Below are 23738 nucleotides of genomic sequence, written 5' to 3' on the forward strand. Positions count from 1 at the left end.
AAATTTTAAAGAACGTTTCTGTTTCTTAATTAATTTACAAAAAGGTGATGAGTTTCCGGATAATAACTTCTTATAAAGGTAGATTTTCAAAATAATTATAAGCTTATAGGATTTTTAATATATTTGATTAAAAACTATTTTTAAAAAAATTTCGAAATAAACACATAAGTACATTGTACTTCGATTATTTTTAAATTGTTTTTAATTTTCAATAAATTTTATAGAAATGAATATTTCCAAATTTATAAGTGTACAATTTTCTTTTTATACAAGGCTTTCCACATGGGCAACGCTGCGTATGAGTAATTATTCTAATCGCTGCCAGGCAAACTTTAAACTCAAGATGACAACGTAATTTGTGGGCTCTTATATAGTCATACCCTCCATCAAACAAAGTATTTCAGTTTATTGTTTGCCTTTTTGTCATGAGATGGCAATTAAACTTAATGTGCACAAAAGTTTTTGGCTGTCTTTTCTTTTATTTTTGAGATGCTTGCCTTGTTAACAATATGTTTTTTCAACCATCGAAATCAAGTACATGAATCGAAATGATGGCTGGTTACAAATTAAAATGCCATTGGAGCTAATTTAACTTCAAAAGTTGAACTGAGTTTTAACAATTGATGGGATGGACAAAGTAACTTTTATTCCTTACGCTTAGATTTAATTTATCCCGAGACTTTTTTCTGCCTGAATGCCTACAACTTTTTTGGGTAATTGTCGTAAAACGAAATGACATTTTTGTTTTGCATTTTATCATTTTTATGATTTGTTTGGGTGCCACGACTCGAGACTCTTGGCAAAAATTGGAACATAGTTCGTTAGACAAATGAGCAAATGAAAGTGAAAGTTGAGCACCTTGAGGAGCTTTTAATCCAATTGCAAGGATTGCGTCAGAAACATATTTTTTTGTGGTTTGTTTATTTTATCCCATAAAAAGTTTTCTCTTCACCCGTTTGGCAGACCATTGAATAAAAGAAAATATTTCACAAGAGTACCTCGACTATCATATACCCCTTATTCAGCTAAAGAAAGTGCGAGGGGGATGGAGACATGCATGCAGCAGAACGACTGCTTGCACTGCTTGATTTCCATTATTTCCTCATAACTTTTTAACGCATAGTCCGATTTAATAAATTTCTTCTACATTTCGATAGATATAAATTAATACAACAAATTTGCGGTTACACTTTTCCGAAGTCTTTGAAAATTTAATATAAAAATCCTAACTTGTTATCTTTTTATTAAAATTAGCTTTAAGATTCGACTATTCCATCCTTAATCCTTAAGCACTTTCATTATCTTTATACCAAATTGCTTAGATTTATTTCTTCATCTCGTTTCCTAAAGGAATAAATAAGTAAAGCCATTGTGCATTAGGAGAGACTTTCAATTTCATTGTGTCTACGACAAGGACACATGTTAACACACATCCTGTCTCCCCGATTTGCCCCTCTTTAAATTTCCTTTTCCTCGTCTGATTTTAACCTAAGCCGGACGAATGCTCTCTGGCAGATAAATAATTTGTCGTGATGCATGTACTTGGAATCCGAGGCGACAAAAGGGCATAAATCAAACATGTTTTGCCTATATCTCTGCTGCTATGGCAAATCAATACGCAAATTGGCATAAAAAATATAATATTGAGGCGGCAGCAAAAAGCAGCGCAAATTTCTCGATATTGATACTCGTAAAACAAGATAAAAGCCTCGAACGAGGAACCAAAACAGTCAGGAGTAAAAAGGCCCCAGATAAATTCATACATATTCTTGTTTATGGATGTGCGAAAATTGTTTTGTGCTCAAGACAAAGTTTGCTTCGTACTGGTATTTATTTTTTTATGGTCAGCCGTTTGTTGTTTTCCCAAGCGTTTTTTTGTTGCCCTATTTTTATCGTATTATACAACAAATTACTTTCAAATACTTTTGAGTATCAAATTTATAGCCATTTTGCAGTTTGGAATTTGATTTTGGTTTTTGTTTGGCCCGATGGAAGCCCCTTTTAGCAATGGGGCTTTTCAATTAAAGAATGCGAAAAGTATACACACTTTACCGCAAGCATTTTGGTTTAATTTTCTGGCTTGATTCTAAAGAACTTTAAATATTTATAGGAAACTTTTAACACTGTCAATTGGGCAGAAATAAATAAACGATATAAAAATAAATAATAAATAACAAATAAAATATTAAAAAAGTATTATTATTATTATTATTATTATTATACGAATACCATAATAACTGATTCAATCCAATAAGTATATTAAGGCTCGGTTTAATATCACCTTTTGGAAGTAATGATTTCTGGAACTCTTGAAATATATTTTATAAATTAGTTAAAAGTTATTAATCCGTTATTATGCCTTCGAATCCTTATGATCGGTTTTGAGTTTCTTTAAAAATAATGTTATAAGGTAATGATTTTTCAGATATTTTAAAATAGGTTTCCAGATTATACATTCAACTGGTTGTTACTTACCCAGACTCAAGTAGAATATCCCGGCGGCGAGCAGAAGGACCACGGTCATCAGGCAGACGCCTACCGCTATGCTCCTCCCGTAGACCATTGCGATTTATCGGTTTGGTCCTGTTTCCCAAGCTCGCTTATCTAATTACTTGGCCAGCGTGGCTGCACTGGCTCCTTGACCGAGTTCATCATTAGGAGCACTCAATTCCCACTCCGGACACACCCCCAATCGCAGCGAAAACAACCGATGCGGTGCTGACTCATTGGGTTCTTATATTATTATTTCTTATATCGTACTTTTTTTGTTGTTGTTTTTTGTTAATTTCTTGTCACTTCATTTGGCTAATGTTCTCGCAGCTCGTCGAGAAGAGTTTTAAGTGCCGGGATTACACAGCAGATGGAGCGAAAGGAGGTTGGAAAGCTGGGCGAAGGGGAGTTCAAAATTAATATTTTGGATGGCAAGTGCTTTACACTTGGCGGGGTTTCGATTTCAGCGTTGGATAAAATTGATTTGATGTCCATAAAAAATATGCATAAAATGCTATTTTGACAGACGTCGGGTTTAAGTTTCTCAGAGGGATTAAAAGTTATTGGCAATGCAAATGGATATTTGTTGGGATTATAATCAATCAAAAAATGGAAAATTAAATACCAACAAAATTTAACTTTAATGGATTAAATTAATTTAACCTTTTTATAAAAGAAATTTTGCTATAAAAGTTGCTATTTCTTTAAGAAAAAACGCATTAAATGTATGCCGAGGAAGTCATAAACCTTAGCTATATATTTATTTCCCCCGCTGAGTCTGGCAAATCGAGATGAATAATTTCAGAATCATTTGGCCCTCATTCATGTGCTTCTATTTTTAAGTAGCCACTTTTATTTCCTAATTTATGCAAGACATTAAGTTAAACTCAAGGTTATAAAACTGCCAAATGGAAGTGCAATATGTGACCGGCAATATTTAGGCCCTTTTCTGATTAAAGTTCGCCTAATTGAATCAGCTTTCCAAGGAGCAAGGCTCAAGGTCAGCCGGAGACGAATCATAATTTCCGCAAAAGGTCACATTGTCTCTGCGATGCATGATCCCTAAACCGAAACGGGGACTCTCATTATCGCAATCATCGCAATTGAACAGCATTTGGTGTGGAAAAGGGACCATAAAAAGCGGTTCCTTTTTGCTGCCGGGCCACTTAATGCTCCCTCGACCACTTTGTAGATTGTGTCAATGCGATAGGATGGCCCCAAAACAGACCATTCAAATGTGTGTTCCTTCGCCTCTTTATTCCTTTCGGGCCACTTTCACTGACCCGTTAAGTGGGAAACACTTTATTGTTTCTTTTTTTTCGTTTTGAAAATCGAAAGTCGCGCGCGCTTCTCCAGGAAAAAGTTTGTTTTTCCAGAGCAACGACGGAAATCGAAAGGGATAAAAGGACCAAACACGTCCACGCACAGCGGCCAACTGAAGCTGGTAACAGCATGTGTTGCTGATTTTGTTTTCCTTCGCCAAAGAAAAGCGCCGAGCAGCTTCGGGTATCAAAAGGACTTCGGCTGACCGTTGAGTTCCAAAGGCTGCGGTTTTCTTTCCTTTCCGGTCGCTTTCAACCGCTTAGAAGGTCCAGAGTTCAACTCCCAGCGCATCATTAAATATTTTATTTAATTCCTATAGGAAATCCCAAAAGAAAACATCATCTTTTTTCGAGTTTTAAAGAAATAAATCATAAAAATGCATTTATTAGCTAATTAGATATAATGCAATTAGAATTTGTTCTAAAACCTTTTTAGTTTAAAGTTAATAGTAATGTATATTATTCAATAAATTGCATTTCGGTTGGTGTTTTTGTGTTTCACTATCAATTTGTGTAAATAGTAAGTATTGCTAATTAAAAACATAATTCACAAACGCGTCTTATTGGTTGTCTTTTAGTTTTTTATCCGTTAAACCTACCAAATAAGGAGCATATACTAATGCGTGACACCTTTCGGGCCTATGTTTCGATATCCGGTGGCTAAGGCTAAGCACTTTAGAAGTGAAACTTTTTAACAAAGCATTGCTAATTTGTAATTCGTTTGTTAAAGCTGCGCTAATTGCTAAGTACAATAAGTTTTGTGTAATTCGAATTGTGAATTCTATAATGAATAATTCAGTGGGAGACAAATCACTAAGTGCACTACTTAAATGTTTAAAAGGCGTTTCAAGTTACGATACTCTTGAGTTATTGCAACAATTAAAGTTCATTGTTAAATTAACAACTAATGGCGAATTGTAGAGATTGAAAAGGGTTTTTGTTAACATGTAGACTAGCAACAAAAATTAAACAAAAGTATATAGCACACAAAATTAAAATTAGGGGCATTATGGACTCATTAACTACATTAAAATACAAAGTGCAGTGTGCGGAATGTGGAGACATGTGTGGGAAGTGTTTACGAATTTGTAACATTTATCATTGCATTAAGAGATCCATAGAGTGTGTGGTTGGAGTGTAAACATACTGTAACGCAATTAAGCACGTTAATCATTGTAAATTTGTAGAGAATATTTTGTAAAATTGTGATATTCATATGGAATCCGTTTCATATCAACTCCATTATGCATTCAAGATATGTTCATCAATTTTGTTCCCAAAAAGATTATTTGTTGGAGGAGGAAAATGTCTAGAAAAATAGTTTCGACGCCTAGGGAGTACGGAGTGCGACTTAAACCCAGACGCCGTGAGGATTTTTACTGGTTGGAACAGCCGTTTCTAGTTGCCTGGGCGATCCGATGATCCGCCGACTGCTGCCCTGCTTATTGGGCCCCTCCAACAGGTGCTTGATCTCCTCCGTGGTGGTAACAGTCAGACTTTGCAAGTTCACCTCCTTCATTTCGTTGACCAGCTGCTCCACCTGCCGCTTTTTCTCGGCAATCGCGTGCTCGATCATCAGCAGCTCCTTCTTCAGGCCCTCGGCCGACTTGTTCGAAGTGTCGGTGTTGTGCAGCGCCTGATCGATTTCGCTCTGTATCCGCTCCATTTCCATTAGGAAGTCACGCTCCACAGTTTGTCTGAAATAATGAAGGAGTGTAAAATAGGCTGGATAAATTAAGTATCAACATTTTACTCACCGATTGGTCTGCTGCTGCTGTTGCTGCTCCATTTCAATGTCATCCATCAGCAAGCGCATCTTGTTCTTGCATTGCAGCAGCTCAGTCTCGCAATTGGCTAACTTGGATCGCAGCAGAGCTATCTCCGACTTGAGCGTCTTCTCCTGCTGCTTGACCAATTCGTTTTCCTCCTCCACATACTGCAGAGTCTGCAGCTGTTCGCTGCCCTGCCGAAAGATTTGATCCGCCTTGGAGATCTCGCGCGAAATGGCCTCCAGCTCGTGGGCGTGGTCGCGTTCTTTGCTCTCCAAATATACTATTTCCGTATCGAACTGAAAGGAACAGTGAATGTTTGGTGAATGAAATCATTTAAGATCTTTACAAATCCTTACCTTTTGCAATTCCATTTGCTGGGCCGTAATCTTCTCCCGCTGAAACTTGATGAGCTGCAACAAATCGTTGTATTGCGTGGCCTGGAACATGGTCTCGCCCTCCTCCATGGCCTGGCTATTGTTGTTAATGCTGTTATTGTTGTGATTGCTGTGCTGATCGTAGTCGCTGAGGAACGGATTCGTCGAGGAGGAGGCATTGGACATGGTGTCCGCATTGCTGCTGGGCAAACGTCCCTGAAGTCCCTGGCACATGGGGCTGTTCCTTGGCGGCGGTGGATCACGATATGGAGGTGGGACTAGGGCTCCATTCGCGGAAATCGTCGGCGTTTGCTTGTACAGCTCCGGTGAGTTATTATTATTATTGTTGTTGATATTATTGTTATTATTGTTTGTGTAGTACATCTCGTTGGGACTGGAACGTCGGAGTTCATTGCTGGATTTGCTCAGCTGGCTGTAGATATGCTGGTTGCTGTTGCTATTATTGTTGTAGAAATCGTTGTAGCCATTTGCTGTCGATTCTGTTGGATTGCTGATGCCCGTGCTGGTCATTTCCAGTGGATTTGATAGCGACTTTTCGTGTTTGGGCACTAAAGGTGCTGCATTGTTGTTATCATGCTCCTGTGGAACAACTGGTGGGCTCACCGGAGCCCCTGAAGTCGGTGGTTGCTGCTGCTGGGGAATCCCCTTGACAATTCCAATGTTGTCAAACTGTTTGGCATCATAGCCGCTGCACGAAATATTGTTAATTAGGATTAAGTAAATATTTAATCTAATTTTTTAAAACCACTCACCTAAAACTCTTTTTCAATTCCTTTGTGCGGTAGCTGAGTTCGACGTTCGACTTTTGCTTTTGCAAAGTGGGCGCTGGCTTATTATTGTTATTATTGTTTGGGCCCAGCGGCTTTTTCGTTGTCATCACAGCATAGTTGTTGTTATTATTATTATTGTTGTTTTGCTGCTGCTGCTGTTGTTGCTGCTGCGTTTTGTTCTCGGATCTTTGTAATATAAACTGCACATCATTTGCATACTCGCCCCATTTGAGCAGCAGCTTCATGGGATTCTCATTGGGGGCCAAATGACGTTCGTTGTTGCGCCACCTTTCGATTAAAGTGAATCTTCCGACTTTCCCAGTGGCATGGGCCAAGGCAAAGACCACATCCTGTGGGAAATAAAAAGGATAATTAGGGAAAAATCAATAATATATAGGAGTTATACAGTGTCTGGCAAAATAATAGCAACGGTCATGTAAAAAATATTAAAAATATGTAATATTTTTTAATTTTGTTATGCAACTAGCAAGGAATTTTAGAAAATTTATAAAAACTGCATTTAAATTACCAAAATGTCGTATTTTTACCTTGTAATTTTGGAAAATTTTTGATTAAAATTATAAAAAATAAATGCTGAAAGAAAATACTTTAAAAATCACTTAATTTTTACTTTGAAATTTTTAAACATTTCGAATGCAATTTATAAACAAAATTTTAGGAAGAAAAAGTTATAAAATATTTGTAAAAAATACTACATTTTTGCGTTGTAATTTTTAAACATTTTTAACACAATTTTTAACAAAAATTTCATTCTTTTATAGTTACGGTTTAAATATTTTATTTTAATCTAGTGCCAATGGTGCTATTATTGTGACCCTAGCTATAAGTTAACTTTACCTGACATGTGGTGTTCACTGTAACGCCGCAAACTATCCTCTGAATGCCCTCGACCCAAACTTTCAGCTCCATTCCGATGATTCCGGCTAATTGTCGCTGCTGTCTTTCTGAACTTCTAGCCAATTATTCGCGTTTCTTGGGGCTTTCTGCTACCAGAAAATTGCTTTCTTGTGCCGCTCCAGCTGGAAATAATGGAAATGGGGTTCTACGCTAATGGTTTTTGGCGCTTGACTGGCGTTCTGCTGTCGCGCAGTCAGCGAAGCGTGCTAGCTGCACTGCAGCCTTTCCTCTTTCCACTTTCCACCGCTTTTCTACGCTTTTTGCTTAATTTTCCGATCGCAGCTTCTGCTTCTTATTCACTTGCACTTATTTACAACAACAAAAACAACACGACTGGTTCCGTACGTTTGCATGTGTGTTTGCTGGGCGTGCGCCTGTGTGTGTGAGCTGGAAAAATTCTGATTCACTTTTCGGATTTCCGATTTTGTGTTTACTTTTGCGCTTCCGGTGGTGTTGTTCCGTTGATTTATTATATCTCTTAGGCACCCTATTCTTGTTATTTAGCAGCTGCACTGCTTTTTATTCGTTTTCAGGGGTTTTTCAGGCGATTTAAACGAATTGTAAACTTAAACATTGTTGTTGCACTTGTACTCGATGCCAAAAAATCGATAGCAACAGCAGCGGACCAGGGCTGCCCAAACAGGTGTATTCGATTCCTCTATAGTTATCGATACATCGATAGAAGGCGCAAAGAGCGCGTAGTTTTGAAATTTCTCATCCTTTCCACCATTTTTTCACTTTGGGAAGACGCTAATAGTATATTTCCTAACCACTTTCAAAGAAAACCGTCTTAGGTTAAAAAAAATTGGTCTACTTTTGATCAAAAAAAAAAAAACTCAAGGAATAAGGTTTATTATTCATTCAGAAGTTAAGCGTTATATTTCAAGAGAAAAATAAAGCTCATAAAATAATCATTATTTCCAGATCTGATATAAAACCCAAATGAAAAAGCTTTATTTGTAAATTGGCGCCAAGTGACATCTTCACGAATCCTATCGAATCACTATCGAATCCTCTGGTTGGCCCACTTCTATAGACATTCCATCGCTAATGCCGTGACTCACGAAATTGAGTGAAACTATCGAATCGGGTGTGACCGTTCTTCAAAAACTGAAAATGTGTTCTAAAAACCTCTGTCTTGCCCATCTCTAAGAGAAATCCCATCTCTAATTGCAGCTGATTGGAATCATAACAAAGCAATGTTTTTCTGTGTTTTTGTTTTTAAATAGCGTTTTTGGCCGTAACATCGGACGCCAAAATGGACAAATCCCGGTCCAGCGTGTACGACAAGTTCGTGGGCTTCGTGGAGCAGCTGCGCAATACGGAATGCAGGTGGGTAATACCCAAAAATTTGTTTATTTTCGGTTGCATCGAATGTTTTTATGGGGAGGGGAACCGGCAACAGTTTGTTGCTCATTACGGAATAATAATATTGATTAAATTCGGGTGTCAGGGGGATTTTCTATACAGATAAATGCTCCACCGTGAAACCAACTAACTGATTTAGCTAGACAAACATTCGTTTAACCTTAAACCAAAAGCGCATTCGCTATGACGTCATGCCAAATACCTGTACTAATTATTTATTCACCTGAAATTCCCACAGTCAAAAGCAGAAGATCACCTGCTTCCAGCAGATTGCCGAGTGCATAATGTCGCCCTCGCTGGCGGGACACATCAATTATGCGGCTCACTGCGGCACCGCCACGAACGTCCTGCTGCTCTTCTGCGAGGATGTGGACTCTGTGGTGCGGATGAGTGCCGAGGAGAACCTCAATAAGATCTTGAGGGCACTGGAAAAAACCCGAGTCAGTAGAATACTCATGGATCTCTATGGCGAGATTAAAAGGAATGGTAATCAGAGGTGAGGAGAAATAGATATCCCAAAAATATAAATACTAAATAGATAATCTTTCTAGATCCCTGAGAATCTGTCTGAACCTTTTCTCCTACTATGCCCCTCAAATCAAGGAGAAGCACATCAAGTGGTATGCCGTGCGGTTGCTGCAATGCATGACCACCATTTCGCAGCGCAAGGAGACTTTGCTGCAGGAAACCCTCTGCGATTTCGTCAAGCACTTTGGCCGCTATCTGCAACAGGGCCTCAGCGATAGCGAATCCTGCAAGCTCTTCGAGGTGCGGCTTTTGTACTTTATTTTATCTACTTATTTACTAAATATATACTGTTACCCCTTGCAGACTTTTCTGGACAACATTAGCTCCGATTGCGCTGTAAAGCGACGCTGCTCGGCACAAAATTGCATCAGTCTGATTGAGCATGCACGCAATAGGAGTCTTATGGCCAGACATGGAGTCAACAAAGTGATGGGTAAGCCGGAGGATAAAGGAAATGAAGCGCCTGATGGGAATGGAAAAGAGGCTGCTAGAAGAGCGGAATACTTAGTAATCAGATGGGCTTTTTAATTGCCAAAGAATGAAAAGAAAAGCAGGAAAAGGAAGGAAGAACTATTGTATTATTGAGCTACAAAATAACCCTTTTATTTATCAACCAAAAGTCACAATTAAATCTAGAGAAATAATACTCATTTTGTATTTCTATCACGACTTTGTAAATCCCTCTAATTCGAAATTGCAACTGCCCTCATAAAACCTTTATTGTTCGTCTAGATTTGGCTAAACAAATCCTCAATTCCGTGTTACTGCCTGTTAGTTATTTAACGCATTTTCACGTCCAGCGAAACGCTCTTTATATTCTCATCAATAATGAAAGTGGTGTTTAAAAAGCGTGTAACGGCCAAATACTAAGCCTCACATAGTCCTGCATGCATATATATGGAAAATGGTTGGGCTAAAAAATATTTTTAATATTCTAAAAAGCCGCAAATCCATGAAAAATACCTTACCAAAATATAAAGCCATCGAACTGCGAACTTGGTGAGCGGGGAAAGGAGGGCTTTGGGATTTTATTCAAACTCGCATTGTGAATGCAATCACGGCCATGGGTTTGTTTGTCTGTGGTCTGTGGGCGCACAAAAAGGGGGCGGGGCAGGGGCACAATAAAAGTAACTAGACAGTTGATATAAATTATATTTTTACATGGCCGTTGGTAACCAACGCGCAATCGATGGACGAACCATCGAATATATATGTAGGGTTTTTTAAGATTTGTTTTGATTTTAGACAACGACGATAGCGGGCAGTTTTTATTTTAGCATGCAGCAATAACTGCAGTCCGCACAAAAACAAAAGTCATGGCAACGTGAGCCATGAGTCGAAAATGCTTAAAAATTGCAAACACAAATCATTTTTTATTGAATTTTCATGAAAATATTATTGGCAAACGTCGACGAAGAGGTAAATGCACCTTAGTTACAGTTGCCATTGCTTTTTTATGATCTGCTGTACTGAAAATGCATTTAGTCGAATTCTTTAAATAAATCTTTTTAGAAGAGCCCAGTGTTTGGCTTTTGCAAACAATTAAAGTGAGAAGCAGTTCGGGTTGCACAGAAAAAAAACTCGAAATGAAATAGGGTAAATTCCACCTTAATTTCATATTAATAAAAAGCCGAAATGATTAATGTCAAATTGATGATTCAAACATATCAATTTGATATTTTATCGTTTCACTAAAGTTATAAAAATATTGTAAAATAATATAAAAATAAGCTTTATTCATATCAAAATGATATTAAATTCATTAAAATTAATATCAATCTGATATTTTCTCAATTTTTTTTCTGTGTTGAAAAACTAATTCATTTACTCGGATTATACATATTTGGCCGTCTGAGTTCTGACCTCACCTAAGTTCATATAAATTAAGCTTCGACTTGACTTTACCTTTTGCTCTTTTCTTGTCCAAATGTTTACCTTCAAATCAACTCCTTCAGCTGCTCCTCCTGCTCCTGTTCCTGGTTCTATTCCTGGGCCGACTGCTCCTTCTTCTAGTCCTGTGTCAACTTTATGCCACTTCTCGGCAAAGGCACAATGCCAGGCAACTCTTCAGCGCATCCTTATACAGTCTGGCGCCTCTTTTTATGGGCACCCATCACAGAGGCATCCTGGCATCCTCCTGGCATGCCCCAACAAACAGACACAAAGTGCGGCCCACGCTCCTTAGTCCTCAGAACTCAGAACTCAGAACTCGGAACTCATAGCTCCGAACTGGGATCCTAGACCCCAAAGGCTGCCCCGCCCTCGCCAAAATCCGTTTGTTTGTCTCTCCGCCCGTAGACGAAATGAAATTTATGCACTTGGACACTTCCATGCAATAATTCATGCGAAATTGAATCAGATATTCATTCCTGTGCAGCTTTAAAGCGGATAATCAACGTTGTAAACAAATGCCAGCCGAACGAGGAGGCCAGTAAAGCAAAGCAAAGCCAACAGCTGCAGAAGGGAGCTTTCGCAAAATTTATGTTGCCCAGCTAAACAAAAAGTGCAAATTATTTTTGCATGTCAACTGTGGGCAGCACAAAATGGCCAAATGACCAATTCATTCTCTGAAATCGCTGCTGATCTCTTTGAAAGTCTACTCCATTTTCATCTGGTTGGTGAGTGTCAAAGTAATCATTTTACTTTTGACCTCATTTGGGATTTGAATACTTCTCGACAGCTGACAAATTACACTTTAACTATTTTGATGGCATGGTTTTTAGGTTTTACTTATTATTAATAAGTATATTATTTTTGTTTTAAATTTAATTTTACCAATTATTTTTTGATTTGATGAGTTTTATAATAACATTTGAAAAACAAGAGAGAATTTTATAGTCGCAGAAACAAATCGCTAAATCATCCGTGCAATTTCAATAGGTTTTAGACGAAAATTACTGTTTTAATACAGCTAAAATCTAAAGCTGCGTTCAGTTAGTAATAGTTGCCACGAACCCATAAACGATTTTCATTTTGATTACGCTTTGAGCTGGCCCTATTAACACTGTGCTACATTTTTAAGGTTTTAAGCGTAACCGCAAATTTGACATGTAATTTAAAGTCCTACATCTTAAGATCGCCATCATTAATTTATTTATCAATTAATTGATCAATTTTCAAAAAAAATGCTCCAAAATTTGTCGTGTTGCACTGTGTAATTATAAAATAAGTGCCAGCTAAGGAAGTAATTTTAAAGGGTAAATGCAGTAATGTTTTTTTTATTTAAAGCACTGTCGAGATCAAAAATAAGCGCGATGCGTCGTAAACTGGTCATTTTGGCTCTCTTCGAAGTGCTGTTCACCTATAACGTACGATTAAACGTAAGTCCTCCCCTTAGAACAATCAGAGATAATATTTTCCAACATTTGAAGGAGGCGGTCGTCTTTAAGTTTACGAACGTCGCTTGTGACAGCTACAACACATCCTGGTATGTCTTCCACAACTGTCGCTTGAAAGCTGTGGGTCGAGACAAGGTTCTACTCAATTTCAGTGGAACAATTTTAAACCCAGCTTACGATATACGAGTGCACACTTTAATTTTTAAGAAGGCTAATGGCTACAGACCTTGGCTGGTCAACAAAAAGATAGAAGTGTGTCGTTATCTGAGGCATCCCAACGATCCTGTTGCAACTATTGTCTACGGGCTATTTAAGGACTTTTCAAATTTAAACCACACATGTCCTTACGTGGTAGTTTTCGCCAATTTTTTTGTTAAAATTTATAACATATTTTTAATTCAGGGTCAAACGATTGTTAAGGACTTCTACCTAAGGCCCGAACTAGTACGTCTTCCCATCCCCACTGGTGATTACTTGCTGTCTTTGAGGTGGTATTTCGATAAGAAACTGCAATTTGATACAAACGTTAGTTATACATTTGTAGAAGATTTTCTTAAACAGAAATAATATTCAGTAATAATTATACACACAAAAAAACAGTAAAGATACATTTGATATTCCATTCGAAATTCTATTACTTATCGATTTTATCATACAATTGGCTTTTTTGAGACTCCGATTAACTTCGATTGTGAGATCCCTAATAAGTAGTACTTCATACAATTTTAATTTGATACCTAATGAGGTTTATTACTAAAAAACCAGAAACTACCCTACTACCTCTTCGATATTCCAATAGTTTTAGATTTTTTGAGACACCGATTAACTTGGATTCTGAGATGCCCAATAAGTAGACCTCAAATTGAACACCTTTCCGTGTGGCTATTAATTGCAGTCTTTAAACGTGCCCAGAATGACGCCTCTTCGCAACTCCCCGCCTTCTACTACTTTACCATTTCGGGGTCGCCCATTTTGCAGAAAGTTCTTGCGGCTTCTGCCGCAATTAATTGATACACATGGAAACAGGCCGCAAGTTGTGCTCGGCAAAGTCACTTGGCTGCCATGAGGGCCATGTAAAAAGTTTCTCCGGCGAGAAGTGTTTTCAATTTTGCGCCCCAAAGGAAGAAAATGAAAACTAATTGAGTAACAAACTTCCAACATGGCGTTTTGTGATTGGTGGCGTATACGTAATGAAACGACAAATAAGCGGAGACAACAAGAGCAGCAAGCAAGAACTGCGGGAGGTCGAGCTTCTTACTCCCATTCCCTCCCAGTGGGTGGCTGCATGTGTTTGCCGAGGAGTCTATAAATATCAGATGGAAAGTTTTCAACGAGATAAATTTAATTGGAGGCAATTTGTTGCAAAACATATGAGGGAAAAGTTGGCAAGAACACGAAAGAAGTATGAACTGCAATTGGCCGGCCAAAGCGAACCGAAGGAAGTGGGTAAAGGTATCTGTATATCTGCACAGAAAGAAAATTGAGAAAAGATTAGATTGATATGCTACTTTAACATTATTTAAAGATCAAGATCATTTTGATATGAATAACGAGATTAACAATAATGGTTAAAAAATACTACATTTGGTATTCTAAAACAGTATTTTTATAACTTTTAGGAAATGATAAAATATCAACTTGATATGTTTGAATAATCAATTTGACGTTAATAATATCAGCTAGATATGAAATAAGGTAGAAATGACCTTATTTAATATCGATTTTTTTTCATGATAATTATTTAAAAAATTACATTTTATTATTTTAAAACAGTATTTTTATAACTTTAATAAAATATCAAGTTGATGTGTTTCAATCATCAATTTGACAATTATCATATCGGCTTGATATTAAATATGGTAGAAATCACACTATTACCTATCGAATTTTTTTCTGTGTGGTTTTGGAATCGGTATATGGCTTGCTTATTGAGCAAATTGGAATTGCCAGCGCACGCTGCGAAAGAAAAGTTCTGAAGAGCGTTTTTAATTTGTATCAAACACCGAACCGCCATAAGTTTCTCCTCCATTAACCAACTTATCCTTATTATTTCTCCTTGCAGAACTCCTGCTGACGGATCAGCAAACGAGCAGCGTGCTAGGAGCCTTGGGTCTGTTGCGTCTCCTGTTGCCGCAACTCATACGGGGCCACTCGGCCGATAGCCACGAGGATTCGGAGTCCTTGGCCGGCAGGAAGCAGCAACAGCAGCAGACAACGACCTCCGACTGCCGGCAAATTATTGAGATTTATGATTATTGTTTGCACCTGCTGAGCACGCAGCACACCGCGAATCACGCCATCATAAATGCCACCCTGGAGGTCATCAACGGGATACTCCAGTCGCTGGATGCCCCATCTTTATTGGATGGCCAATGCGGCCAGAGTCTGGGCCAAAGTTTGCGCCAACTGTTGTGCAATCAACAACTGCAGCACAATGAGTATTTGCGGCGAAGGAAATCATTAAAGAATCAAATATTCCAATTGAAAAATTACGAAGTGGCGACAAGTCAACAGCAGCAGCAACTGGAGGATGAGGATGAGCTGTTGGCTGGGGCCACTGCCGAGCAAATGAAAAAGAATTCAAATGCAAAACTGCAGCAGGCGAAGTGTCAACAGCAAGTCGAGGTTGACAACAGCTCGCTGGGAATTAATGCCGGGGAAGATGCCAGGACCGAGGCTCCAAGTTCCGTCGCTGATGAAGGTATGGCAAATAAGGCAGAATGCAAGTCGAGATGTGGGTTTGGGTTCGGTGTTCGGTGTTCGGTGTTTGGGAGTGTGTGCGCTCAGTCATGTGGAAATGTGACATGCTGACAGACGTTCAGAGCAACTTGTGGGACCTTCGGGGGCGGAGCAAGCGGACAAACGGACAGACCATGCCGAAATCAAGAAAATTGAGCAATTGCACAGGCTGACGGAGAGACCCAAACCCACATACCCACACACAATGCACATATGAAAATTATTAGTGCATGCTTTTAGGCGGCGGCACATGCAATGCACTGAAAAAAATGGACTAAAGATCATATTGATATGTGCTGGATTAATTTGATATTTTTTTAAGATCAATTTAGTATTTTTTGAACAAATAATGTAACATGAGATAAACATAATCTTTATTCTTATCATTTTGATATCATAAAACATTCAATAATGTAAAATAAGATAAACATAATCTTTATTAATATCATTTTGATATGAATAAAGATTATGTTTATCTTATTTCACATTATTTGTTGAAAAAATACTATATTTGGTATTTTATATGATAAGATAAAATATCATGTTGTCATGTTTGATACGAAATTCCCATAAAATAAGGTAGAATTGACCCTATTTCATATCGATTTTTTTGTTTCTGTGCGCCAGCAACGAGGTCAGGCCAAATTTGCATTTGCATTTGCCGCCAGCGGAATCCTGCACAAATATTTACACAAATTGTAAGGCTAACCCACACCCTTTTTGTATTTTGCAGGCGGCGAGAAGCAGCGCTGCCACATTAGGAATGCCGCACGCAGCATCAGCGAATGCGTTGCCTCGGATGAGGACAAGGGACAGGGGCAGGGGCAGGGGCAAGGACACCAGCAGCAGCAGCAGGCGGATGATGATGATGACGACGACGACATGGAGCTGCTGAGTGCCGAGTGTGATGACTTTACAACCCTGTCGCAACTAAATGAACAACAACAGGCGCTGTCAGCGGCATTGCAATTGCCCGCAACAACTGCAACAACAGCATCGCAGGACGATAAACTGATTGATGTTGATGCCGTTGTCGGGGGGCTGCCTAAACCGCAGCATCAGTCATCTCTGCAGAATCTGCTCGCCGGCAGCGATGACAAATCCCAGCATTTGAGTGACATCGACAATGAATCTTTCAACAGCATCGATTTCGAAGCCGAAATCACAATTGCCGGCAGCAAAGAGCTGCATCAGCAGCAGCAGCAACAACATCCTCCTCCGGCGGATGATTCGGTGGAATCCGGCGACGCAACAGCAATTGGCACATTCTTCAACAATCTCCTTTCGCATTCCAATGCAGGTGAGTCAGCCATAACTATGAATATATATATATATTCGATAGAAATATTTCATTAGCAAAGTTCAAAGTCAGCGAAGCAAGTTCAAAACTATTTCCATTCGATGTTATTGCATTTCACGGTCTACCGCAGTCGCCACCGAAATTCTATTTCCCCCTTCCCTTTTTGATTTTTGTGTTTTTCGCGCCAAACAATTCAGCATTTACTTTCAATATTCGATGGCATTATTTGCATAATTGCGGCAGCAATGCAGACGTGACTCGCAGGCAGGCCATCCTCGATTGCCAATTGCACTTGCGATTTAATGAAGCGTAATTGTTGCCACTGCTGCAGCTTCACGGTTGTCGAGTAAAATTAGGCAATTCGTACACAAGTTTCGCCCACCAAGAAGGCATTTAAGTGAGCATCATTAGTGGTAGCAGAGTTCAGTGTTGATCTTAAGAGATATAGAAATAATTTTAGGAAAATAATAGGCATAGAACACTGAATTTCTTATACATCTATTTTTGAAAACTCTTATTTATGTTCATCTGATTTTTTTAGATCAACCCATCTTTCATATCTATCTGGAAGGTCTCACATTAAATATATATATATATAAAATATATTTAATTGGAACAGTATATTTAGTATATTTCTAGATATAATAGGTAACAAAGTTTAGTGTTGATCTAAAGAGATCTATGATTGATTGTAGGAAAATAATAGTTTAAAAAAACACAGAATTTCTTATTTCCTGTTATACAGAGCTCATTTTTGTTTCGTATTATTTTATTAAAAATTTGTCAATATAATCTGATTTGTCTATCATATTTTTAATGAACATCTAACATTAAAGTAGTAGTGGTAGCTAGTATATTTAGTACATTTCTAGATATACCAAGTACCTATTTATTTTCCTCTGTGCATCTTTTGTTGCAACTTCCCGTTGTCCTTTGTCTTGTCAGTTGACATGGGCAAACAAACCCCACTTTGATTTGAATGCTGTTTGCTGACTCTTCACTGCATATTGATTGCCTCGTCCTTGATATAATTTATTTTAATATTTAAATCGCTCGACTGCCTGGAGTTGCTGCAATCGACTGGGAGTAACGAGCGCAAGTCAAGTGCATATACGTTAACGTATAAGTATGCCACACTTTTCCCCTGACCTATAAACGGAGGATTCGAAGAGGGACGAGTGGCAGACAGACAGACATGATGCCAGACCCATGTCCTGTCGTTAGTTAGTGCGCGGGGCGGGGGGCTAGTAATAAACAAAGGAAATGTACTGCACTGAGCCGGAAGTACTAATTAAGCGAATGAGTTGAGGGCGGAGTCGAGTCCTGGAAAGGATGGGAGTCCTAGAAGGGAATGAGGGGTGCGTATAAAAACCCACATCTACTTGACGTAAATGTTGGGCTTAAATCCGGCATTTCTTGTGTGTGTAAGTCCTTGCGAGGGATGCGGATTAAGCTTGAAACATGGCGATGCATTTGTGCGATGGGATGCTATGGTATGGGATGGTATGGGCCCAAACCCGCCAACCTCATTGCTGGTTTTCTTGTGCCGCCACTGCCACTTGGCCAAAGCATCACACTGCAAGTTGGCAACAAAGTGGTTAAGACAAATGGGTTACGTGATAAAATGCGGTTACTCAAATTGCATGTATGCAAGCTTACATGTTGTGTCACAGTATACGTGAGTGTGTGGGTTTTTCAGCGGGGGTGTAGGATTTGTGTAGGGTGTACACAGGAAAAAAATTGACCAGAGATCAGATTGATATGTGTAGGATAATTTAATATTTTTTAATATCATTTTGATTTGAATAAAATATGATTATCTTATTTTACATTATTTGTTCAGCAAATACTAAATTTGGTATTTTAAAACAGTATTTTATACGTGGTATGAAATGATAAAATATCAAGAAGATATGTTTGAATCATAAATTTGACATTAATTTTTTTTATTGATATGAAATAACGTAGAAATGACCCTATTTAATGTCGAAATGTTTTTTTTTCTGTGCATGTAGGGTGTGTGCAGGGTGTACGGGTTTATTTAGCATTGCCAGGACCAGGGAACAGTCAGCCAAAACGGGAGGAGCCAGCCATCAGTTGCTGCACTTTGCCTGCTCCGCGTTTAGCTGTTTTTATTTTCGTCCTGCTGTTTCCATCGCCTGCTGCCCCTGTTACTGTTGTTGTTGTTGTTATCCTTTCTGGGCCGTATTAGTTGTTTTTGCTATTGTGCACTTATGCGCTATCAGCCTTTTTGCGCTGCTTTCCTTGTCCGTCCGCGGTAGTTATTGCCGCTTGTTTGTTTTTATTTTTTATAAGTATGTAGGTACATATATCTAGGGCTCAGATATGTAGCAAATATGTTGCCACAGCAGCCCGTCCTTATCTGCATTACAGCCCCGACGATTAGTATACTCTATCAAGGACTTCAGGGACAAACCCGAGTGATCTGGTATTTTTCTAGAAATTATAAATTCTTTTAAACTTGCCTCCCTTTTAGGTAAAATAAATACTTGTTTTATACCACCTTTTTTGTACGACAACCCCAAACACTTACAATATTTACGACGAAAAATGACACAAAAAAATTCCTGTTTTCGCTACTAATCTTATATGTTTGAAAAATTGCGACAAATTGTCAGTGAGTTCGTACTTATTTTAGAAAAATTTTAAATAATATTAAACCTACTAAATATAATAATTTGTTTAAATATACATAGGTGGACTTCTTTAAGTTCACTTATAAATTTTGTAATAGCACAATTATTTAATTAATGCCAAAAGAGCTAAGAAGTAGATAGTGAATCCAGGTTTTCATTTTCTTAGGCCAGCCATCTTGCCCTGTTTTCATAAACAATTTTTTACCACTGTTGGTCTTGTCTTTGCTATGTTTTCCTTTTTTTCGACCCTTTCGCTGCATCCACATATGCAACTTGAGCTGTAAAAAACATTTGCATGTGTGCTGGTTAGTCCGTCTGTGTGGATGGGGCATAAAGTAGCAGCCAGGAGAAGTCCTTCTCCCTTCTCTCCCTTTTTCCCGGCCAGATCGCGCTTTTCCTACGCGGTTTTCATTGTCGCCTAGTTTGGGGTTTTGTTCCCTTCTCTGCTTATACGCTTCAAAGTTTTATTTGCCATTTTTGTGTGCTGCATTTTTTGTTTGCATTTTCAACGTGATTTTATAATAAAAAAGAAAACACTCGACCGAAGTTGCCGGGCTGCTGCCGTTTTCACTTTTATGGAGGCGAAACTATTAAAGCATAAAATGGCGTACAAACCTCCTCTTTCCCCCGAATAACCCCAAACATAATTACTGGCGAGTGTATGAGCATGAAAGTTTCATAAAAGTCCCTGATTTCGGAGGATTTTTATGAGCACCGAGCGAGCTTTTGCTAATTTGAGGGAATGCCGATGTAAATTTGAATGTATTTTTTGGTAAATCTGAGTTTAACTGGGGGTTATCCACTTGTTATTTACTAGATGTGCTGCTTAAACTAAAATGTTTTTTTATTACTATGAACTGAATTTAACATCCTTGGTTTTTGAGGAGTTCTCTCTAATTTGAAGGAATGCCAATGTAAATTTAAATGTTTTTTTTTGAAAAATCAGAATTTAACTGGGGGTTATTACTAGAAGTGCTGCTTAAAGTCAAATCATTTTGGATTTTGAATTAAAATCTTAAAAACCTGTAATTTTTCTTTTTTTAAATTATAGGCAAGGATAATTTGTGTTAAACTTGTTGGTATATCAGTAACCAATTTGTGGCATTACCACTTCTAGTTTAAGGATGCACTGCAGATCGGGCATCCACCATAGTTTATCTGCCCCGAACAATACATGCGAGCACTTCGACCATAAAGTGCTCTGCTGCTTCCGTTGGCCGCAGTCGTGGAATCGTGGTTGCTCTAATTTTTACAGCACTTGCATGCGGCCGGAACATCCATTAGAACAATAACACAAAAAACAACAAAAGACAACAACGGCGAAAGCCACAACAAGTGCATCTAAAAGATGCAGCCATTTTTAACCCACTTAAGTGGTCAGTGGGGGGAAAAGCGAGTGGCTCGTAGTACTATGCTCGTACTTTCCATGAAATTGAAGTTTTCAATTAATTTTCAATACAAGATGGAGAGCCGGGCAACTTTGCCCGCGGCTTCAAGCTAATAGAACAACATAAAAAGTAGCTAAGGAAAATAGTTTTAGCGGTTTCATCCACACATACAACGCAGAACCATGCACAGAAAAAATTCGATATTAAATAGGGTCATTTGTATCTTAATTCATGTCAACTTGATATTATATTATTTCAAAAAAGTTTTAAAAATACTATTTCAATACCAAATGTTGTATTTTTTGAGCGAATAATGTAAAATAAGATAAACATGATCTTTATTCATATCAAAATGATATGAATGAATGGTAATTTTTTTTTTAAGATCAACTTAATCACATCATTTTTATATTAAATTAACCTGCACATATTATTCTGATCTTCTGTCATTTTTTTCTTATTCAACTTATTCCTAATATTTTGATATTAAATGAACTTATCAACATATCATTCTGATCTTATGTACATTTTTTTTCTGTGCATCGACCCCCCCAAAAACCTTCTCCTTACAATTTCCTTTGCCCTCATGGCTCATGGCTGATGGCTCACAAAGTTTGCCCACGATAGACGAATGTGCCTGGTAATTGGCCGTCTGGAGTGGCCGCAAATTAGCCAACGCCATTGCCTGGCATTAGTGTCAAACCAAGTTATCTGCTAGACCTTCGACGGGGCGCACTAACTCGGGCCTTTCTGCTATTCCTCTTCTGCTTCCAGCTTCGGAGTCGGTCAGTAAGCTCTTTCGTCAATCAAGCGGCTCTAAGTCCACGCCCTCCAAGTCGGCTCCCGGCGCCTCCTCCTCCGCCGCCGACAAATCCGATGCCATCTCGACGGCCTCGCTCACGCTTTCGCTGAGTTCCTTGGCCAGCAGTAGCATATTGGAGCCACCGGAGCGACAGCCATCGATTGCGGAGACGCCCACATCGCTGGAGGAGGAATCCTGCTCGATGACCGCCTCCCACACCGCCTCCACGGCCCTCATGATGGATGTGGTGGCTCCAGAGGCTTCAGAAGCTGCTGCTCCTAAGCCTCAAGCCGAAACACCGCAGCTGCGAAGAAGCACGCCCAACGGTAAGTCGCTTGGCTGTCGCACCTAGGAGACACTAATTAGAAGCTTTATCTCCGCAGCTAATCCCTTTCTGGTGGAGAACTCGCCGCTCAGGCAGACAGTTGCTGGTCGTGCCCTGATCACCGTGAAAATTGGTGGCATTCTGGAGCAGTCGTTGGTCTACTACACCGCTCGTTTGGTGGCCGCCCGCTTTTTGCTCAGTGGACAGGCGGCGGGATTACAGCCCGATAGCGTTAGCAGGGTGTCTATTAAGAGTCTATCCCTCTCGGTGATTGCCCAGTGTGTGCGATTGGCTCCCAGGGTGCTCCAAATCAGCCTGGAGATCAGCGATCGGGAACTGCAGCAGCTGCTGGAGGAGCAGGAGCAGGACAACTCCACCGACAGCACTCAGGTGTCTAGTCCCCAGAGCAGTGATAACTCACAATTGGGCGGAAGCGGAGAGAAGGCTTCGCTGGACAGCAGCCTGATTCGAACGGAGGATCTGGAGGAAAACCTCCTTCTGCTGGACATCAAGGACGACCACTTTGGGCCCAGCACCTGCCCAGATTACCTGCTAAGTCGCAGTGCAGATGCCTCGGTTCTTCTGCTCGGTGGAACCTCATCATCTCAGTCAATCAAAAAATCAACAAACGAGGAGAAACTCTCCAAGTCCGAGATCATTGGCAGCTCTTTTCGACCCACTGTGGCGGCGGAGGATGTGCCTCCGTTGAGCCTGCCGCCGCGACCACCCAAGCGTACTAAATCCACGCGAAGTAGGGCAGGATTAACTTCTACTACAAGGACGTCGCCTCCAAGTCAAGGCTGCCAGGCTCTAGCGGATGTATTGCTCTTCCACGATCACTGCGATCCCATTTTGCGCGGTGGTGTCCAGCAGGTGGTAGGCTTCTTTCTGCAATCCAGTGGAGCTGGTCTACTTCTGGAACTGCAACGTAATCTTGGCCTGCAACACATGCTGGCCATTTTGCTGAAGGTGAGTGAGCGGTAGTCGATAAGCTGGAACACAAAGCGTTTCATAGCCACAGGCACTACGCTAAAAAGTTCCCTTAATGGGTAGCTCCAATCTGGCGGTGCTTGGTTAATGGTAAGCCACATTACATGTATGCTAACCCGCTTTGTATATCTGGCACTAGATCTTTGTCATAGAACGCCCACCTCTCTCTTTCGCCGTGTTACTCCATTTTCTTCCCCTGTGTTTGCATAACGCATACGCCACGTTGTGCGACAGAGTATTTGCTTTACCCTGTAAGAGGTATGGAGATTTTGATAGGTAGTTGGTAAAAGTTTTAAAGAATATTATCATTATTAAAGGTGCCTTAATAAAGACACTAAAAAACAGCAGAGAACGCAGTACTAAGCCTAAAAAAGTGCGAAAGAGATGGAGAAATGCATGCAGTAAAACAACTGCTTGCACTGCTTGAATTTCAATATTTGCTTCGCTCATAACTTCTTAATGAATGGTCCGATTTGAACAATTTCTTCTACATTTCGATAGGTATTAACAAGCACAACAACAAACTTTTATTTTATAATTAATTTTTTTCATCCAAAAAATAAATGCTAATTTTAATATTTCTATGAAGATTCTTAGGGCATTCCGTCTTCGTTTTAGCTAACCCAGAGTATTCTG

At 39.3% G+C, this 23738-nt stretch overlaps 3 protein-coding genes across 4 annotated transcripts in view; 2 read left to right on the forward strand and 1 right to left on the reverse strand.

Annotated features, from left to right (window-relative positions):
* Positions 1–4160: 4160 nt before the first annotated feature.
* RASSF8 (ras association domain-containing protein 8) lies at positions 4161–8269 on the reverse strand. Of its 2 annotated transcripts, XM_070216876.1 has the most exons (6): positions 8102–8269; positions 7608–7789; positions 6732–7099; positions 5941–6667; positions 5570–5880; positions 4161–5509 (listed from the first exon to the last, which is right to left on the reverse strand). In XM_070216876.1, exons 2-6 carry the CDS (start codon positions 7677–7679, stop codon positions 5164–5166), a joined length of 1824 nt encoding a protein of 607 aa, XP_070072977.1. In that variant the 5' UTR covers positions 7680–7789; positions 8102–8269; the 3' UTR covers positions 4161–5163. The 2 variants fall into 2 exon arrangements, with proteins under 2 accessions (XP_070072977.1, XP_017006232.2); XM_017150743.3 differs by having other exon boundaries at positions 7608–8269.
* Positions 8270–8838: 569 nt separating this feature from the next.
* htt (huntingtin) overlaps positions 8839–23738 on the forward strand; it is a 47144-nt gene continuing 32244 nt past the window's right edge. Inside the window, exons 1-8 of the mRNA XM_017150707.3 lie at positions 8839–8999; positions 9274–9531; positions 9587–9803; positions 9867–9996; positions 14964–15602; positions 16374–16940; positions 21760–22113; positions 22171–23081. Of these exons, the coding sequence (XP_017006196.2) occupies positions 8926–8999; positions 9274–9531; positions 9587–9803; positions 9867–9996; positions 14964–15602; positions 16374–16940; positions 21760–22113; positions 22171–23081 (3150 nt within the window). The 5' untranslated portion in view covers positions 8839–8925. The remainder of the gene's footprint in view (positions 9000–9273; positions 9532–9586; positions 9804–9866; positions 9997–14963; positions 15603–16373; positions 16941–21759; positions 22114–22170; positions 23082–23738) is intronic.
* LOC108063531 (uncharacterized) lies at positions 12818–13468 on the forward strand. Its single transcript, XM_017150655.2, has 3 exons — positions 12818–12883; positions 12935–13252; positions 13304–13468. The coding sequence occupies exons 1-3, from the start codon at positions 12818–12820 to the stop codon at positions 13466–13468; spliced, it is 549 nt and encodes a 182-aa protein (XP_017006144.2).

This window comes from Drosophila takahashii, chromosome 3R (genome assembly GCF_030179915.1).
Source record: "Drosophila takahashii strain IR98-3 E-12201 chromosome 3R, DtakHiC1v2, whole genome shotgun sequence".
Lineage (NCBI taxonomy): Eukaryota > Metazoa > Arthropoda > Insecta > Diptera > Drosophilidae > Drosophila > Drosophila takahashii.